Source organism: Saimiri boliviensis, chromosome 8, assembly GCF_048565385.1.
Source record: "Saimiri boliviensis isolate mSaiBol1 chromosome 8, mSaiBol1.pri, whole genome shotgun sequence".
In the NCBI taxonomy this organism is placed as follows: Eukaryota; Metazoa; Chordata; class Mammalia; order Primates; family Cebidae; genus Saimiri; species Saimiri boliviensis.
In genome coordinates this window covers 101,880,308-101,902,158 of record NC_133456.1, presented here as the reverse complement: position 1 = coordinate 101,902,158, position 21,851 = coordinate 101,880,308, and the positions used below count along the sequence as shown (strand labels likewise).

The 21,851-nt window shown below is 35.3% G+C and overlaps 1 protein-coding gene across 1 annotated transcript in view; it reads left to right on the top strand.

Annotated features, from left to right (window-relative positions):
• PLXDC2 (plexin domain containing 2) overlaps positions 1–21,851 on the top strand; it is a 422,459-nt gene that overhangs the window by 278,552 nt on the left and 122,056 nt on the right. The window contains exon 5 of the mRNA XM_003930659.4: positions 20,239–20,361. Coding sequence (XP_003930708.2) covers positions 20,239–20,361 — 123 coding nt within the window. The remainder of the gene's footprint in view (positions 1–20,238; positions 20,362–21,851) is intronic.

The window sequence follows — 21,851 nt, the reverse complement described above, 5'->3', positions numbered from 1 at the left end:
GCATTTATGTGTGTGCATGCACATACATCTTTACAAAGTTTATATGAAAGAACAAAGGAACAGTGATTTTCACACATTCAAGGCAGACGGTTGATGGGGTCTTGATTTGCCAGGTCTGAAGACATAACAAGGAAACATTGAGCCATCTACACAGGGATAAACAAAGTGACAGATGAATAAGAGTTAACTCCTGATAAAACTCCCATATATTTAAGAAAATTCAATGATGCGTTGTCCATCAGTAAGAATGGGATGGAATATTTTTTAAAAAATAGTCTGTGATATTTGCTCTCTCTACAGAAAAAAGCATCAAATTGATCTGTATCTAATAACCTATAAAAATAATTTCAGGTGAAAGAAAAACATAAATGTGATAGGTAAATTTACAAATCATTTAGAGAACAATTTAGAAAAAACATGTTTTTCGCATCAGAGTAGAGAATAACTTTTTTCTGAGTTTAGGGTAGGGAAGCATTTTAAGAATGTACAAAAAGTACAAACCATGTAAATGGAAAAGGGATAGTATCAAAGGGATAGCTTTTTTTTAAAAGGTAAAAGCCATTCCTAGAAATCAATAAGAACAAGTTAAGGTGTTTTAGTTACTTCACAAAAAAATGAAATGCCGATGGAAATTTAGCTGCTGGAAAAAATTCAGTTTTATGATAACTCAAGGAAATGTAAATAAATGCCATATGAGATGTAATTTTACCACTACCAGTGATTTGGATCTGTGTCCCCACCCAAATTTCATGTTGAATTTTAATCCCCAATGTTGGAGGTGGAGCTTGGTGGGAGATGATTGGATCATATGTGTGGATCTTCTTGAGTGTTTTAGCACCATCTTCTCCTGAGTGAGTTATCTTGAGATTTGGTTGTTTAAAAGTATGTAACACCTCCCCCCTCCATCTCCTTTCATCTTGGTCTGGCCAAGTGAGATGTCTTTCTCCTCCTTTGCCTTCTGACATGATTGTAAGCTTCCTGAGGCGTCCTCAGAAGCAGAAGTTGCTATGCTTCCTGTACAGGCTGCAGAACTGTGAATCAATTAAACCTCTTTCCTTTTTAAATTACCCAGTATCAGGCTTTTAAAAACTTTTTTATTTAATTAATTAATTTATTTGCTTTGAGACAGAGTCTTGATCTATGACCCAGGCTGGAGTGCAGTGGTACAATCTTGGCTCACTCCACCTCTGTAATAAAGCAATTCTCATGCCTCAGCCTCCCAACTAGCTGGGATTACAAGCGTGCACCACCATGCACAGCTAATTTTTGTATTTTTAGTAGAGATAAGGTCTCGCCATGTTGGCCAGGCTCGTCATGAACTTCTGGCCTCGAGTGATCCAACTGCCTCAGCCTCCCAAAGTACTGGGATTATAGGCTCAGGCATTTCTTTGTAGAAATGTGATAATGCAGGAATACAGAAAATGCCCAGTACCACAAAAGATCAAATTTTGATAAGGATATGAAGCAATAAAAATATGTACTTAGTGATGATAGATGTGTCAATTGGTATATTTATGCAAACAAGTCAGCATTATCTAGTGAAGTTTAATATGCACACGACCTGTGACCTAAACATACAGCTTCTAGGTTTATGTACAAGTCTTCTACATGTGCACCAGGGCATTTGCCAAAAAAAAAAAAAAAAAAAAAAAAAAAAAAAAAAATTATGGAAGTACTGTTAAATAGCAAAAGAAAAAAAAAGAAAAAAACCCCAAGACAATAGAAACGTAATCAAGAGTTTAATGAATACATTAATTATGGCATATTTATATAATGGAATATGATATAGCAGTGAAAAATGAATGGAACACAGCTGCATGCACAACAGGGATGATTCTCTTAGCAGTATAGATTGAACAAAAATTTTTAAAAATCAGAAGAATGCTTACAGTGTGCATCAATCATTTTACAGTCTAAACATAGGCTAAACTAATCATCTACACAGGGACACAAGAAAGGAAATGGTAAACAAAAGTGAGTGAGAGTCCTTAGCTCTCAGTAGGAGGGAAACACTGCATCTCACAGATTATATTATTGTTTTTTATCAGATAAATCTTTTAGCTTGGATGGCAGGTAAACTGACATACAGGTGCTCATTGTCTACTTGGTCATATAAGCATAAACACAAATCCTGTGCATATATTGTGACTTCTATCTTTTTTTTTTTTTTTTTCTGAGATGGAGTCTGGCTCTCTCACCCAGGTTAGAGTTCAGAGGCTCAATCTTGGCTCACTGCAACCTCTGTCTTCTGGGTTCACACAATTCTCCTGCCTCAGCCTCTGGAGTAGCTGGAATTATAGGCCTCCACCACCACGCCCAGCTAATTTTTTGTATTTTTAGTAGAGACAGGGTTTCACCATGTTGGCCAGGCTGTTCTCAACCTACTGACCTCATGATCCACCTGCCTCGGCCTCCCAAAGTGCTGGGATTACAGGCGTGAGCCACCATGCCCAGCCATGACTTTTATCTTTTTAATATTCATTTCTAAAAATTATTAAAACACACAGTCATATATGTAAACAAATAAAAATGAGATGAATATCACATGGTATTTTGACATGTATGAATATGTTTTTAAGAATCTGAACATCTTAATTGTCCTTGCAGAGGCTCACAAGGTCAAGGGAAAATGCTTTATCAGTGTTTTGGTCAAAATCAGTATTGTCAGTTGATTTTTTTTTCATGGTAGAATTATAGGAGGTAGAATCTCTAATATTTGAATGTAAATATAATTTGGGAAGAAAATGGTAATGATAGCAAAATTCTACTCTTGTTTTTATTTTTTAAAAATTGACACACACAACAGATATATATATTTTTAGGGTGCAGATGAGAATTTTAAGACATTCATTAAATTCTACTCTTTTTGGCCTCTATGAACTTATTGAAAATAAATAATCATGCTGAAAGAATATACATTCTAAACCTTCCCTAGAGTCTTCACCAGGAGGAGATGACTCTGAGTGAAGTTGATTTTTGTTTATTTGTTATTCAGAGTAGAGGAGGGAGTAGGGAGAAAAGTGTAAGTGGTGAATGTGGCAAGGACTTAGGGCTTTTTTCAGTCTCTCCCTGGTCTCAGTAATTGCACTACTTCCTGAAATAGAGCTGACAAATTTTATGAGGAATACATTACATCTGTGAAAATAAATGCATTTTTGAAAATCTGGGTCAAGGTGAAATTAACCAAGATATTGACAGGTCTGTGCATCTGGATTAACAAAATGAAAAGACCATGGCTGAAATGCTTTTAGACTAAGCTGGATGCTTCCCGGGTTTTATTGTGGTTCAGATTTAAAGATACTCAATATGTGTTTTGTATTGATTTATAAAATCAATGTACTTTAAGATGCCATCTCTTTCCTGTCTCTGTATAGTAGCTATTTGTATACATATGTGTCTATTTGATAGATAATCACATGTCTGTATATACATGCATACATATATGCCTACACACACACACACACACACACACACACACACACACACACACACACAGCCCTTTATTTAAAAACAAACCCAAATTTGGTATAGATTCCTTTCTTTTCTCAAATAAGGTGAGTTTTTTTTTTCCAGTATCCAGTGTCTTATATGTTCAAATTATATGGCAAATTGAAAGTACAAAGACAGAATTGCAATATGAATATACAAAACTACTTCAATGCTCTTTCGTTACAGTTATTTTGGCCCTCTCACTAACTACAGTATCTTATGGTTCCTGGCCTGGGAGAGAGCAGGAGGAATATATAGCAAACACAACAACTGCAGCAGGGGAGAGATTATGAACTAGTGAAGTACCCAAAGTTGTCGTATCCAGGCATAGACCTAATTTTTGAATGCCACATTCTGGTCAGAACCAAGGGACCAAAAGGACATTTTCCAAGTACTGATAGGAGCAGCAGTGCACAAAAGTGAATTGTTTTTCTAAATCCATAGTGTTGGTCTTCTATAATCTAAAGCCAGTCCCAGGAAACTTTTTTAAAGAAATAGGGATATGGTCAGCTCCCATTTAGAATGTTGTGTAATTTTATGCAAATTACAGAAACTTTAGACTGGGAAGAAAGGCAAAGAAGAGAAACTAGAATATTTAATGATAAACTGCCATATTCCAGAGATGGGCTTATACTAGGTTTCTTTCATTATTTATCTCATATAATTCTCACAGAGGCTATTAGTATTTCCATTTTGAAACCAGGGAACCACATATCAGAGTGTTTAAATAATTTATTTATAACAAAGCAATTATTAAATGGCAGGGCCAGAATTTATATGGAAGCCCGTTTTTTTTAGTTCCAGAAGCAAATTCTGCCTCTGTATATCTTTTCTAGTGTGGAAGGATAACATTAGGAGAAATACCTAAAGTAGATGACAGGAGATGGATGCAGCAAACCGTCATGGCACACGTATACCTATGTAACAAACCTGCACGATCTGCACATGTACCCCAGAACTTAAAGTATAATTAAAAAAAAAAAAAACTCGTTGGGAGTTAAGTATTGCCTGAAGGTAAAATAATCTCCTGGGAGAGGTGATTTAGGAGTATGTGTCAATAATAAATATACTCATGAGAAAATCACAAACCGGAGGGTAGAGGCATCCAGGAGAGTATTTGAGGATGGGGAAAACAAACAAGTAATGAACATGTAAGAGACATGTGCTGGCCAGGCGCGGTGGCTCAAGCCTGTAATCCCAGCACTTTGGGAGGCTGAGGCGGGTGAATCACGAGGTCGAGAGATCGAGACCATCCTGGTCAACATGGTGAAACCCCGTCTCCACTAAAAATACAAAAAACTAGCTGGGCGTGGTGGCGCGTGCATGTAATCCCAGCGACTTAGGAGGCTGAGACAGGAGAATTGCCTGAGCCCAGGAGGCGGAGGTTGCAGTGAGCCGAGATCACGCCATTGCACTCCAGCCTGGGTAACAAGAGCGAAACTCCGTCTCAAAAAAAAAAAAAAAAAAAAAAAAAAAAAAAAAAAAAGACATGTGCTGAGTTGAAGGAAAGGGGTGATGCATTCTGTTGTAGTAAAGACATTTGGTTTAGAAAGCTATGTGTTAGTAACATAGTGGCAGGCTACCTCTGAAACCAGCAACAACTTGTAGTTTCTTAATTGTTTATAACTATTGCAGTTGGCATTTGGCTAGGACAACTCTTCATTGTGCAGAAATATAGAATGTTTAACAGCTGCCTCCCCTAGGTTGATCCCAGTAGTGTCCCTCAGACATTGTGACAATCAAACACCTACCCATACACCTATTTCCTAATATCCACTGGCACTTGAGAAGCAGAATATTAGGGAAATGGTACTATTACATTGCAGTGGGAATCTAAGAGAATGTTATAGAGCTCTGACTTAACTTACTAATAATTCCATATCCGAAAAGTCAAAGGAAGCATTTAGGGAAGATTGAAATGAATCCTATGAGCCTGGTCTGCGTTGAACAAACACAGCTGGCTGATGTGTTTGAAGTGATGTACAAGTAATTGGAGGCTTGAGCAAAATCTAACCTGTTTGCTGTCTTGGATGAAGGGTGAATAGAGAGATTGATTACCGTCACCTTGGGAGACCAGACTACTAAAACATCTGAGAAAATGTAGTCATGATCACAACTCTGAGATTGCTAAAGGGCACATGTCTCAATAAGGGTGGAAATATCACAGAAGTTTGAGCCTGACCATAGGACTGAAAGATCAAGAGCAGACAGGGAGAGGAATCAATGCAGCTACAGAGAGAGCCTGTATAGAGCTTTGATTTTAAAAGGATGTCAGAGTTCAGTGCAGATGCTCCTGATTTTGTGTTGCATGGAGGAATTGCAGCTGCATTTATGTCGTCTTTTAAAAAACTGATTAATGCACACAACGGTGTTATTTAAGGGGATTAGTGTTAGCCTAATTTTATAGAGGAAATTGCAACTCAATGAGAGTAAGTGATGACATGAGGTCATACAGCTTGTAAGACAGAAAGGAGAACTCAAATCTAAGCCTTTCCACTGCATTTTTACTACATTTTACTTAAATATATGTATATAAAATATTTATAATATGTATTTTACATGCACTATACATATACACAACCTATTATGCATACACGGTATATTTACATATACATACATTTGTGCATTTGTGTATACACATACAAACATATATTTAATAGTATACACACACAAATACACACACACACACACACACACACACACACATATATATATATATATATATATATATATATATACACATATACATAATACACTAGGTTGAATGTATAAGGACATGACACTAGCTTGAATCTGTAAGGTAATTGCTAAGGCAATTAAAACCCAAAGCATCAAAGGAAATTTTGGAGATACTTTAGGTATTTGTGGAGAAAAGTGAAGGAAGGAATAGACCCTTGATTTGGGACTGTTGGTACAATGCAGATGGCTGTCTTTGAGAAAGCAAAGCTTTTCTACTCCCTTTGAGCTTCTTTCCTGTCTAAATGAATGGGATTTCTCTTGCCATGAAAAGGGAAAGACAATGAAGAGATTGTCAGCACATTCAGGACATCACATGGTCTGATTTGGATGGATTCTGGTAAATTTCAGAGATAAGATAGATCTCTATCTTTCCTACAAATGTATAAACAATCATGGAAAACAGAAGCATTTCCAGAACAGTGAGAGTTGGGAAAGTGTAATTATTTCAAAAATATACAATAAAATTTGTTTTTTAAACGAGAGGCTGGATTTTGGAAAAGAGATATTCTCCTGTTGTGTAATATCTTTACTTTAAATAGGCCTGGTTTTTAAAGTCAGGCTTGACTTACCATAGAATATTCAACATGTACAGTAAGGTCTGATGATTTAGAAAAAAGGACTCCTACCCGAAGGCAGCCGCCTGTTTATTTGTGGGCATCTTCCTTCAATGGCTGTTTCTGGATATTTTAAAAATGGATTTCAAATGATAGTTTTTAAGTCTTTAGAAAAGAAAGAGACAAAATGGGGTGTAGTGGAACATGCCTGTAGTCCTACCTACTAGGAAGGCTGAGGCAGGAGAATGGCTTGTGTCCAGAAATTCATTTCTAGCCTGGGCAACATAGCAAGACCCCATCTCTTAAAGAAATGGAAAGGAAAATGACAGTTATCTTTGTTAGGCTGGAGACATTATGGTTGAAGTGAAAGGAAGAACAATGAATGAGCTTCCTTCTCTAGACCAGGACAGAACCAGGATGGAAGCCCTGCTGATACTGTAGAGCTGTTCTAGATAGTATCTATCTCATATTGGTTATGTAGGTTCTAGTCAACCTAGGCAGAAATTCCAGGGGGAGCCAATACTCACAAATATGGAAGCTGAATAACTTCTTCTGGAAAGGCTGCCTGCAGGGAGCATGGTCAAAGGTACTAGGTGGATTCAAGACAGAGGCTTTACAAACACAGGGCAGTCTACCCAGAGACCAAGTGGACCTCATCTCCTGGGGGCTATCTCTCACCTATAATTTGGCCACAACATGTGACTCCAGCATGTGACAACAGGATCTCCATATCCTTAGTCTAGAAGTGTAAATAATTCAAAGCAACCATCTCTTTGTCCCCCATGTAGGAATAAGACTTTGTGTTTTCTTGAGATATTGACATTTTTTTGGCTTAACTGAGATATAATTGACAAATACAGTTTGTATAAACTTAAGATGTACAATATAGTGTTACATGTACATTGTGAAATGATTACCCCATAAACTTAATATATCTATCACATCACATAGTTACTTTTTTTGGTAAAAATACGTAAGATCAAATTTCAAGTATGCAATACAACATTATTAACAATAGTCATCTATGCTATATATCAGATCTCCACAACTTCATTATCCTGCAAAACTGAAACCTTATACCCTTTAGCCAGTGTATCCCTATTTACCCTAACCCCCAGCTTCTGGCAACCACCATTCTACTGTGATTCTATGAGTTTAATTTTTTAAATTCTACATATAGTATCTGCCCTTCTGGGACTGGCTTATTGCACATAACAATTTCTTCCAAGTTCATCCATGTTGATACAAAAGACTTCCTTCTCTTTTAAGGATGACTGGTATTCCATAATGTACATATACCGCATTTTCTTGATCCATTCATCCACTGATGCACACTTAAGTTGATCCTATATCTTGGCCGTTGTGAACAATGCTGCAATGAACATAGAAGTTCAGATATCCCTTCCACATATTGATTTCACTTCCTTGGGACATATACTGAGAAGTGGAATTGCTGGATCATATAGTAGTCCCGTTTTTAATTTTGTGTTATTTCCGTGTTGACTGTACTAATTTACATTTCCACCAACAATGTGTAAGAGCTCTCCTTTCTCCACCTCTGTGTCAACACTTGTTATCTTTCATGTTTTTAATAGTAATCATCCCAAAAAGTATGATATTTTATTCAGTGTTTTTTGTTTTGTTTGTTTGTTTTGCATTTCTTTAAGGATTAGTGATGCTGAAAACTTTTTATGTACCTAATGGCTATTTGTGTGTTTTCTTGTGAGAAATGTCTGTTCAGGTCATTTGTCCATTGTTTAATTGGGTTATTTGTTTTCTTTTTTTTTTTTTTTTTTTTTTTTTTTTTGAGACGGGGTTTCACTCTTGTTACCCAGGCTGGAGTACAATGGCATGATCTCGGCTCACCACAACCTCCGCCTTCTGGGTTCAAGCAATTCTCCTGCCTCAGCCTCCCTAGTAGCTGGGACTACAGGCGTGCGCCACCATGCCCAGCTAATTTTTGTATTTTTAGTAGAGACGGGGTTTCACCATGTTGACCAGGATGGTCTTGATCTCTTGACCTCGTGATCCACCCGCCTCGGCCTCCCAAAGTGCTGGGATTACAGGTGTGAGCCACCGCGCCCCACCTGGGTTATTTGTTTTCTTGCTATTAAGCTGAGTTCTTTATATATTTTCTGTAATGACCCCTTAGTAGATATATAATTTGCAAATGTCTTCTCCCATTCTGTAGGTTTTCTCTTGATTCTGTTGATTGTTTCCTTGTATAGCTTTTCAGTTGCATGAAATCTCATTTGTCTATCTGTGTTTTATTTTAGGGGTCGTCTCCAAAAACAAAATAAAAATCATGGCCCAGGTCAATGTCGGTAAACATTTTCCCTAGGTTTTCTTCCAATAGTTTTATAGTTCTGGTCTCACATTTAAGTCTTTAATCTACTTTGAGTTGATTTTTGCATATGGTGTGAAATCATGCTCAAATTTTATTTTTCTACATATGGATATCTAGTTTTCTAACAATATTTATTAAAGAGACTAACTTTTGACCCATATGTTCTTGCCACATTTGTTGAAAATCAATGAGCATAAATGCTTGGGTTTAGTGCTGGGCTGTCGGTTCTGTTCCATTGATCTGTGAGACTGTTTTCATTCCAGAACCATTCTGTTTTGATTACTGTAGCTTTGTCATCGATTTTGAAGTCAGGTAGTGTGATGCCTCTAGCTTTGTTTTTCTTGCTCAAAATTATTTTGGCAGTTACAGGCTTTTTGTGGTTCTATATGAATTTCATGATTTTTTTTCTATTTCTGTGAAAATGCATTGGAATTTTGATAAGAATTGCATTTAATATGTAAATTGGGTCATATGGACAGTTTAATATTTTTAATTTTTAACACCATTTATTAAACAGGGAATCCTTTCCCCATTGCTTGTTTATCATGTATCTGGTACTTTCACTGAATTTGTTTATTAGTGCTAACAGTTTTTTTGGAGGAGTTTTAAGGATTTGGTATATAAAACATTATGTCATCTGCAAAGATAATTTTATTTTTTCCTATTTGGTTTGATTGTCCTTTATTTCTTTTTTCTTGATTATTGCTCTGGCTAGAACTTCTAATATTACACTGAATAGAAGTGGCAAGAGTGAGCATCCTTATCTTGTTACTAATCCAGAGAAACTTTTAGCTTTTTATTGTTGAGAATGATACTATCTGTGGACTTGTCATACATATTCTTTATTGTCTTATGTTACGTTCTATCTATACCTAATTTACTGAGAGTTTTTTACCATGAAAGGATGTTAAATTTTGTTAAATACTTCTTTGCATATATTGAGCTGATCATATAATTTTTAATTTTCATTCTGTTAATGTGGTATATCAATTAGCAAATCAATATATATTTATTGATTTGTATATGTTAAAACAAGGATAAATCCTATGTGATCATGGGGAATGATTTTTTTTAATGTGCTGTTGAATCAGATTTTCTATTATTTTGGTGAGGATTTCTACATCTACATTTATCAGGGATATTGATCTATAGTTTTCTTTTATTGTAATGTTTTTGTCTGACTGGTATCCAGGTAATGCTGGCCATGATAAAAGAATTTGCAAGTGTTTCTTTCTTTTCAATTTTTTTGGAAGAGTTTGAGTAGTATTGGTGTTAAATCTCCTTTAAATATTTGGTAGACTTTACCCCAGTAAAGTCATCATCCTGAGCTCTTCTTTGTTTGGAGATTTTTGATTACTGATTAAGTCTCTTTACTTGTTATTTGTTTTTTCATATTTTCCATTCTGCTTTTTGTTCTGGTTACTTTTATCCCTATTTTCTGTTCTATTTAGAGGTTCTATTCTGTTCTGTTCAGACATGGCAATATGTATGTTTCCAGAAATGTATACACTGCTTCTAGGTTATCCAATTATTTGGCATATAATTGTTATAGTAGTTTCTTCTGAAGAAACTACTATAAAAGAAACTAATATAGAAGAGATGGTTTTTTTCATCATATTGGTCAGGCTGATCTTGAACTCCTGACTTCAGTTGATCCTCCTGCCTTGGCCTTCCAAAGTGCTGGCCTTGCACATGTCAGCCACTGCGCCAGCCACTTATAATTTTATTGTTTTCTTTTTAGTTTGACTGAAAGTTACCATTTTGTTTCTTTAAAAAAAAAAAAAAAACCCAACTCCTAGTTTCATTAATCTTTTGTATTGTCTTTTCTAGTCTCTGTTTCATTCATATATATTCTGACCTTTTTTATTTCCTTTCTTCTGCTAACTCTTTATTATTTCCTTTCTTAAGCTTAGTTTGTTCTTTTTTTCTAGTTCCTTGAGGTGTCATATTAGGTTGCTTTTATGAAATTTTTCTTTTTTCTTCATGTGAGTATTTATTGCTATAAACTTACCTCTTAGAACTGCTTTTGATGCATCCCATAAAATTTGGAAAGTTGTGTTTGCATTTTTGTTTGTCTCAAGATATCTTTTAAGTTCACTGTTATTTATTCTTTGACTCATTGGTTATTCAGAACTGTATTATTTAGTTTTCACCAATTTGTGAATGTTTCCAAATTTCCTCCTCTTATTAATTTCTAATTTCATGTCATTGTGGTATGAAAAGATGCTTTATATAACTTAAATCTTCCTTAAATCTGTGAAGACTTTTATTTGACTTAACACATGATCTATCCTAACAAATATTCCATGTACATTTGGAAAGAATGTATATTCTGCTTCTGTTTTGATTATTTGTGATCCATGTTACCTTGCATTGGTAATGTACTCTGCATTTGATGAAGTAGGCACTTCTTTAAATCTTTATATACTGATGTTGAAAAAGAATGCCCCTCACCACTCAGCCCATCCAGAAATTCAGTGCTGGTGGCTGACAAAGTCTGTGTGCAGGCTGGAGTTTTGGGGCAGGCTGGCTGGACCAGTGTTTGGGTGGGCTTAATGCTTGGGTCCACAGGAGCTGACCTGGTGCCTGGGTCTGCAGATGTAGGCCTGGAGCCTGGATTAACTGGGCAATCCCAGTACCTGGGTCTGCATGGCAGGCGTAGATCCTCGGTCATTAGGTTTGGGCCTACATCCTGGGTCTACGGGAATCAACCTGGCAGAAGGGTTCGCAGGGGCTTACTTGAAGCTTGAGTCTGTGAAGGCCAAGCTACTTGATACTGGGTGTCACATCATCCAGCCTAGAACCTGGGATTGCAAGCGTTGGCCTGCTGTTGGGGTGGGCCTGGAGTCTGGAGTCACGTGGGCCAGCCTGGAGCCTAGGTTTCTATTGGCCAGCCTGACAGGTTTCACTGGAATAGGCCAGTGTTAGGGTCTACAGCAAAACTTGGTACTACTCACTTTACTCACCTGGAGAGCATCTTTCTGCACTGAGTTGCATAGGCTTGGTGGAAACGTTGTGTGGGTAATGTGAAATTGCCTTCCCTATCTTCCTTAATGTGTCTTTTCTTATTTCGGGGAGCCTCTTAGGTGCTGCAATCTGTCACCAGGATGTCTTAGCTCTTGTGAAGGTATTTTTGTCCATGGATGGTTGCTTAAATTAAATTGATTTTTCTGAGAGTGGATAAGTGCTGGAAACCCCTATTCTGCCATATTGGTGCCATTACTCTACCTTCAGGATTAAGGCTTTTGAAATATTGCTTGGTTTTATCCTAATAGAGGAAATAAACTTGATGGGTAGTTCAATGTCTCCATGAAAAGTCAGGTACTTTGTCTACTATGAAACTCCAAGGGTTGGCCTGCATAGTCTGCAGTATGAATGAACCCATATCTAGAAATCCTAGATAATTAGAGCATTTGAGGAGGTGGGGAGGGGAGCTGTTGACAGTGACCACTAGGAGGAATTAACATGATTAACTAAGAACATGGTACATGACTTTCTTTGAGGAACAAATGGGAGGAGACAAGAACTGAAATCAACCATTTTGTTGTTAGTTCAAAATGAAAATTTAGGAGGAAGGTTTGGGTTTTTTTGGTTTTTGACTTTTACTTGTTTGTCTCTTTTTTTGTCTTATCTTGCTCTTCATGTACATTTTTGTCTTATCTTCCTCTCTTGCAGCTCCTGTTTTTTCTGGAGTTAGGGAGAGGCTCTTTATACAGTCAACACAAATTTTTATACTGGCAATTTTATGAACGTAATTTGCAGCTGGTGACAGAGTTGTCACTTGATGCTTTTTCCCCCCAAGGAATGGTTTTGTTGTGGTTTATAGTCCCCAATGGTGCCTTATGCCGATAAAATTAAGGAGTCTATGATATGTGACATATGTTAACACATCTAAATATATTTTTATTTTATATACAAAATATATTTAATATATTTTACCTTGACAGCTGGTTACAAGTATAAATATGGGAACCATTTGATGATTGACAATATTATAGGTTGCTTCCCATGAACTGATGGATATAATTTAATGTAAAAAACCCTTAATATATTTTAACTTGATAGCTGGTTGGAATTGTAAAGGGAAAGTATTTGACAATTGACAATACTATGAATTTCTTCTTAGGAACCAGTGATTAGTAAACTCCCTTGAATTTCAGAATGCTTCTATTTCTTTCCTTCATTTTTTTTATTAACTCTCTAGTTTGCATATGCAAGCCGGTATCCTCATAGTGAACTATGTGGTCTAGTAGCACCAATTTTATTCAGAGGAAGCCTGTTACATAAGACCCGTCATTGTCCTGTGGCAGCTGGCTGACAGTTACATTACCAGATAACTCACCACAACTTTTAATTTTCAAATTATCAACTGCTGCCACACATGGTCATATTTAAAAATATGACAAGTAGTTATATTAAAGAAGGTAGTTTATAGCATATGAAAATGTATCATGACTTACAAAATAGAATTTGTGCAAAACATAAGTTGAATTGTTCTGAGACCTCATCATGTTGTTCAAGCAACTTGCCTACCATCAACACAGAGCTGTTGACAAATAACCACAAACCCTCAGTAAAATAATTTAGTTCTTCATGAACAGAAGTGGAACACGTATAAGGTTAGTGAGAAATTATGATGAGGAAGTGGGTCTTCAAATCCTTATGTGTAAAAGATCATAAATCTCAGATCTATTTGATTAATGTGTAGCAATAACAGTACACGTCATAACAAAGATGACATATACCATTATCATTTGTACTCTAAAGGCAGCATTTAACTACAAATGTTCAATGCCCTACAGGCATACCCATCAACTCCAGCCTATCCTCTTGGGTCCAAAATATTAACTAAAAGATGATGAAATAAAATATTTTATGACGCACCTTACACATTAAAGTTTTACAGAGTGTTTCACAAGCAATTATAGCTTCTTTGTGCTTCCTTTATTACTATGACACTTCCAATTAAACAAAACAACCATTTGTCACCAATAGGAGGTTAATATTTTTACAAAGTGCTTGTTCCATCAGAATATAAGGAGAAATCTGTCAAACCAAGAACTTTGGACACTCAGGTTTTTCTTACCTAGCATCTTGTTAAGGATCAATGGTATACCTTAACTCAAACAAGAATAAGGAAGGTAAAACACATGACAGACGTTTAGGTCTAAAGCACAGTTTTAAAGTTATATAAATATCCTAGCATAAGTCTAAGATTAATGCATATATATTTTATAGAAAAGGCATCGAGGGGTAAAAATTAGAGCAAATATAAGTGATTCATTGATTTTCTGCAATTTTCAAGCATTTGTCTATAGTATTTACTCTTTCAGCCTTCACCACAACCCAGTGATATTGATTCCATTACACTACCATTTAACAGATTAGGTGACTGAGGTACACAGAGGCTAAGTAACTTAAGTTACATCTCTAGAAAATAATTTTATTCTATCCAGAAGTGAATTTTCTCACCATGTGTGATTCCCATATCAATTGGTTGCCTTACACTTGGTGAATTACAATAGAGGAATATAATATAAATCTATTTATAAAATCTTCCAATTAAAATAACAGAGGCTTTAGTATTACAATAAAAGTAGCATGATTTGAAGTGGCCACCACTCTGCTCTAAGGCACAGATGCTGGAATTTTCACACAGACAGAGTAAGTCTTTTCTCCCTCAACCTCCTTGTTTAAGTATAAAATTCAGTGAGGGAGAGTATAAAGCAGGTCCTTGAATAAAGTTGTTCTGTTCAACTTCATTCTCAAAGTTGATGAGAAGAAAACAAACAAACAAAAACTGATTCCTGGCCAGGGCCCCTGTCTGTGGAGTCTGCGTGTTCTCCCCATGTCTACGTGGGCTTTCTCTGGGTCCTTCAGTTTCCTCTCACATTCCAAAGATGTGCACATCAGATTTACTGCATGTTAACATGGTCTCCATGGTCTCAGTGTGACTGAGTGTGGGTGTATGTGGGAGTGTGCCCTATGATGGGATGGCATCTGGCCCAGGGTTGGTCCTTGCCTCACTCCCTTAACTGCCAGGAAAGGCTCTGGCCACTTGTTACCCAGAAGTAAAATAACTGGGTAAATACCTATCTTACCTGTTTTTATTAGCCCTTCTTAAATGTATGTATAGCTCAAGTTCATTTAAATATTTACTATTAGAAGTGGTTTTCGTCTTTATTTAGAAGTTTGGTGAGGTTTTACATCCAGAAATATGCCATAAGAACTTAACTTTGACTGATCTCATTTAGCCAATGCTGAAATTGTTTGCCTGACATATTTTTCCTTAAAGTCGCAGCTTCCAAGAACCTGTAGATGTTAAGTGAGAACTTACTGTGTGGTTGTGGGAACTGTCATCTGGTGGCAATTTTAACTTGTTTATGAGGATTGTCAGCATGCCTGCAGCATGGTTGCCTTAGAAATGATGTCAAGAGAAGTAAAAGGAATGCCGCCTAACTTTCTTTCTTCTAGTGTACCTCATGTGAGGCTGGACACAGAATGACTGCAAAAATTTATTGTAAAGAGCCTGTAACATTTGGAATCACAGACCTATTGTAGCCATGTGGCTTTGGGCAAATTACCCAGTCTTATTAAATACTTCATTTAATAAATGGAAATAATACTAATTGCACCACTCTTCTTTTTAAAGTTAGTGCAAGAATACAATTACAAAAATCCATGCAGGTTGGGTGCAGTGGCTCATACCTGTAATCCTCGCACTTTGGGAGGCCAAGGCTGGTGGATTGCTTGAGACCAGGAGTTCAAGACCAGCCTGGCCAACATGGTGAAACCGTGTCTCTGGTAAAAATACTAAAATTAGCTGGGCATGATAGTGCATGCCTGTAATCCCAGCCACTTGGGAGGCTGAGACAGGAGGATCACTTGAGCCTGGGAGGTGGAGTTTGCAGTGAGCCAAGATAGTGCCACTGCACTCCAGCCTGGGTGACAGAGCAGGACTCAAAGAAAGAAAGAAAAAGAGAGAGAGAGAGAGAGAGAGAGAGAGAGAGAGAGAGAGAGAGAGGAAGGGAAGGAAGAAAGGGAAGAAGGAAAGGAAAGATAAAGAACAAAAGAAAATACATGAAACTAATATAATTGGCAAAGGCCTATATAGATACTGGTTAATTTCACCATTATCAGAATATTTCTGTTTAGTACATACATAGTTAAGATTAATAAATCTATAATGATTGATTGGAATTTATTCATGACAAGACCTACAATGATAGAATCCCCAAAATGACTTGATGAGACTTCCAGATAGAAAAGCAGATTATTCACATGACTAGAGACCACCTACACAAAGCAGCCCAAGGAAATTATTCAAGGTACAAAAACAAAGCTGTTGATTACAAATGAACTCAGAATTTAACTCTGGTTTTAATAGTTGTTAAGGCAAAAGGGAGTGGCCATGTGTTCACTATTATTTGAGATTCAAAGAACAAAATATGTTGCTTTTTTAACTTGATTTTTTTAAATGAAGATGTCTTTCCCAGTCCCAAATCATCTGCATAAATGACATTTCTGCAAAGGCAGATGAGCAAAAGAGTGCTATTTATAGTAGAATCACATAGTAAGCAAAGGAGATATTGTATGATTAGCTTTTCAAATGGCTACAAAGACATGTAAATAAAATAGTAAAAACATATATTCAAAGGATTGTTAATTATTCTACTATAAAGACACATAGCCATGTATGTTTATTGCAGTACTATTCACAATAGCAAAGACTTGAAACCAGCCCAAATGCCCATCAATGACAGACAGGATAAAGAAAATGTGGCACATATATACCATGTAATACTATGTAGCCCATAAAAAAATAGGAGTTCATGTCCATATCAGGGATGTGGATGAAGCTGGAAACCATCATTCTCAGCAAACCAACACAAGAACAGAAAACCAAACACTGCATGTTGTCACTCATAAGTAGGAGTTGAACAATGAGAACACATAGCCACAGGGAGGGGAACATCACACACTGGGGCCTGTTGGGGTGTGGGGGTCTAGGGGAGGAATAACATTAGGAGAAATACCTAACGTAGATGACAGGTTGATGAATGCAGCAAACCACCATGGCACATGTATACCTGTGTAACAAACCTGCATGTTCTTTACAAGTATCCCAGAACTTAAAGTATAATAATAAACATTGCTTAAATTACCCCAAAACATGAAGGATCAGAAAAATATACATATTTTATATATATATATATATATATACATATATTTGTATTTATATTTAACTGAGCATGCCCAGAACAGCCAAAGGAAAGAAGTAAATGTCTAATGGTGTGTTGGTGGCTATGAGTGCCTTTAAAGCTTTGGAGTTTTGTTGCATTAATTTGCATAGCTCTTTCTTATTTAACACCTAATTATACTCCCCTGCAAGCTTGTAAATTTTCTTTCCACTCAATTATTAACCACCACTGAAGTGATATTTTTAAAGTCTAGAAACTGAATGAGAACAAGGTAAAGTCTTGTCATGAGATAGGCTTCACCAAGAAGTCAAGAATTTCATTTCTTGGTCATTAGAAACTAACCTGAGATCTTGATATAATTAACTTTCAGCATGGCCAAGAAAAACAAACAAGTATTTCCTGAATTAGTAAAATGAAACTCATTTTACAGAAGTGTTCCTTCCTTTCTTTCTTTCTTTCTTTCTTTCTTTCTTTCTTTCTTTCTTTTTGTATTAATCTTTCATGGTGGTAGTATAAATAGTGGTAGTTGTAACAGTAGTGCCAGACATGCTGGTAATTGCAGTAGCAGTTTCTTGTTCTTTGTAGTTGTGGCAACTTTAATATTCATAGTAATATAGTTTATTTTAATATTCTGGTAATAAAAGAATGAAGCTATATCTATGGCTTTTACATGTTAACAAATCATTCTATATTTCTACTGAGTTCTTTGGAAACAGTTTGAAATTTCCATTCTGACAGTTGAAAAATTGTAGATTTGGGAAACATTTTCCCAGTCAAAAGAAATAACAGTTAATGGTTTCTGTGATCTGAAAACTGGGTTATTGAAAGTGGAGAGCAGTTTTCCTAACAAATCTATGTAGAAATATTGAGGAGAATACATACATACATACATATATATATATATATATATATATATATATATATATATATAAAATTTATTTTAAAACTAACAGTATGAAGTGTCTGAAATAATCAATGCTCTTACATTCTGCAGCAGTATATTTTTAAGGATTGCTGCTGTTTTTCTTACAAAGTTGTCTTGGAGAATGGATTTTGTATTTATTTAAAATTATCTTCTGTCCTTGAATAACTACCCTTCATTCTCCAACTTAAGCAGTTTCTTCTATTTGTACACGGAGAATATAAAGAAGAGAAATAACCTACCTGGAGCTGTTTTCTCTGAAATAACACTTTCAGAGTCTAATTCAGACATTTCCCTTAAAAGATTGTATCTATAGAATTTTTGAATTCGTTTTAACAATGCCATTATAAATGCATGCTGGTGACGATAGGAGAAAAAATAGAGACCCTGAAAAAGTTACTCTTCATGTTTATAATGTTAAGGATGTGATATTGCACTTTGAATATTAGGAGTATGACTCTGAAAATCCAGAGAGAAATATAATAAAAGCAATGACCATATTACCTTAACATTTTTATTACACTTGAGCTATGTGAAATTACAAATGTACAAAATTCTGCTTAGGACATCAGTTATTTATTTTAAAAGAGGGCTTGGCAAATAAGAAGTCATGGTGATAAAAATACACATTGAAGGTTTTTCCAGTTAAAATATTTTTTAAGATGAATAGCTATAGTTCAATTATGCTTTTGATGAAAAGTTAAAAGCTAGTCAAAGGAAAGAAGATGTTGCCAAAAAGAAATTAATTTCTAAGTAAATAACTATAGGTGTAATTCGGCAATAACTTGCAGAATTTGGAACATCACATTCTGGAATTTGAAACAATGAAGAGTGCAATATGCCAATGAAATATTTATTCAGACCATAAAATGAGTTATCAAAGTAACATTTTTTGAGCTTCTAATATTGCATTGCTTCTATATTGATTCTTGTGAATGTAGAAAAATGATTTATATTAGTCTTGGGTATCTAATTAACTCATGACTGCTGATACATTACATCGCATTGTCACAAATAATTTGCTTTGCATTTATTTGTGTGTGTGCATTTGCATATGTATCTTAATTGTGTATTTCTTAGATTAATATTAAAATTATTTAGCATTCCCTGAGCTGACTCTCTTTTCAGGCAGCTAAAGACTTTGTAGGCATGAAGTCAGCACAGGATTAACAATTTGTCACGGATAATCCACAAAGTAAATAAACCTAGTGTGAAAAATTGAAAGTGGGTTAGACTTGTAACATAGGAGCTATTGAAAATTAATTCAAAGCTGAAGTCCTCCATAGTAAATTCCGTCTCATTATCCAATTGCTAGAATAGACTGGCATTGATTAAATCTCTAAATAGAGAGGCATTTGTGCATGGTCAATGTTTTACCATCTTATCTGCAAATATATAGACTTTATTTTCTTGACTGTGTGCTGATAATATAGAGACTTGAGCAATCCAAGAAATGTGAAATCTTCACTGTGGGTGTTTAGCACCCTTTCGACTTTCAAGGAAAATAAAAAAGCATCAAAACATTTTCTGCATTTTAGCAGGTGTCATTTCTAAAATGTCCTATGCCGAGATGGTAGGTTAAATAAATATCATGAAGCTGAATTCACTCATTCAAAAGACTTGTGTGGTAACCTCGTGTTAAAATGACAAGGGCTTAATAATGGCAAATTGAATATTTTAATTACTTACGATACTGTATTAGCATTTTTTAGCCTAATAATCTCATCCAGATAATAGTCACTTTTCCCAAAATTAAAACTGTGCATGTTATAGATTTTGGATTTGCCAGTCTGCAAGATTCTACCAAATTGTATGAGAATTTATTACTTAATCCAGACCAAGTATTATTAATTAGACACTAAGATATTAAATATGTTCCTTTTTTCCAGTTACCATGACATTTTATTTAAAAAATATGACTGTAATGGAATTGGAAGTATTTTAATTATAATTTTATATGGGCTTTTCCTATTTTTCTGTTTCTAGGTTTCATATACACTGGAGAAGTTGTACATCGAATGCTAACAGCCACACAGTACATAGCACCTTTAATGGCAAATTTCGATCCCAGTGTATCCAGAAATTCAACTGTCAGATATTTTGATAATGGTATGTATTGATTAGCATATATTTTGCTGCATATTTATTTTTAACCTCAAGCATCAGATTCATGTTAATGTTTTTGTGGACTCTATATTTTTTGGTGTGTAAACTGCTTGATGCAAATGGTCTGAGATGACAAATGTTATACTGTTAACTGTTGAGATTTATAAACTACACAAATGACATTTATCCAACATGTTTATTAACATCTACTATACACGATAGAAATGAGTTGCTGTAGACAAGACCTCAAAGCAAATGTATTTTTGATGCATTTCTATAATGCTATTTTGATGCTATTTCAGTTAAATCAGTTTTCCAATTTTTCCATCAGAAAAAAAAAATGGAAATCAGAATAATTTTCTTAGTTCTGATCTTCCAGTAGAGGCAAGTGGCATAATATAGTGATATAAAATTTCTAGAACTTATGACTTGTATGTATCCATAAGATTAACACATATTTTTAAAAGTATAAAGTAGTTAGCGTGGGTAGTTCAACTTAAGAAAATAAAGTTTTCTTGACTTTAAAAAATGAGTGAGAGCCTGTTAAGATTTATCAAATATACCAAGAGCAATATATCCCTGCTATTACTTTTTGTGACATATAAAGTAGAGAAAAAACTAGAATATATCATTAAGTGCTGCCAAAATCCAAGTGAGATATTCAAGGTCTTAGAGACACAAACGAATTTTCATCTCAACACCTTATCGAAAGCTGTATCTTTGGTAGAGAAAATAAATTATAGGAAACAAAGTGTTTATATTGGAAAGATTAATTAAATATAAAAATTCGGTGTAGTTATCATTCATAAATGGTATTTATTTGTTCAAATGACAATTTTATATCTGCAAATAGTACAAGCATTTGGTGTGAACAGAGTTATTACTGCTCTTATTTCTGATGATCAAGGAAGAAATTTACTGGTGGTTGAAATAGACTTGATGGTAGCAGTAGCCTTGGAAAAATATGATCATTTTGCTAAAAGCGATCTCCTGACCAGTGTGATGAAGCCATTTTACAGGTCAAAATTGCGTAGTGGGATACTAAACATAGTTAGATATTCGCCTTAGTAATACACTTTGAACATTTGAATAACACCAAGGTATGATCCAATATTAAGTAATTCTAAATGTTAACTATAATGATTTCTCTCTATTTTTAAGAACTGTTACATTCTCTTCCATTTTTTAAAACCTCACAAGGTGCTAACACCCACGGATGTGCAAGTAGAGTGTAAATACAGCATGCTTGAGGCAAAACTGCAGCCAGAAACTTATCTGAAGCTTATTCTATGATTCCCATACAAAATTGCCTTGGGAATCTATCCTGAGGAAATAATGATTTAACGAAAATTGACTATTTTCCAAGCTCCGACACTCACTAGATGGTATTAGGGTCATTTACTTATGGGAACATGATTCTATTGACCATGTTTTTATATTGTTGGTATCAAAATCATAGAGCATATTAAATAAGTCTCTCTTCATATATTCTC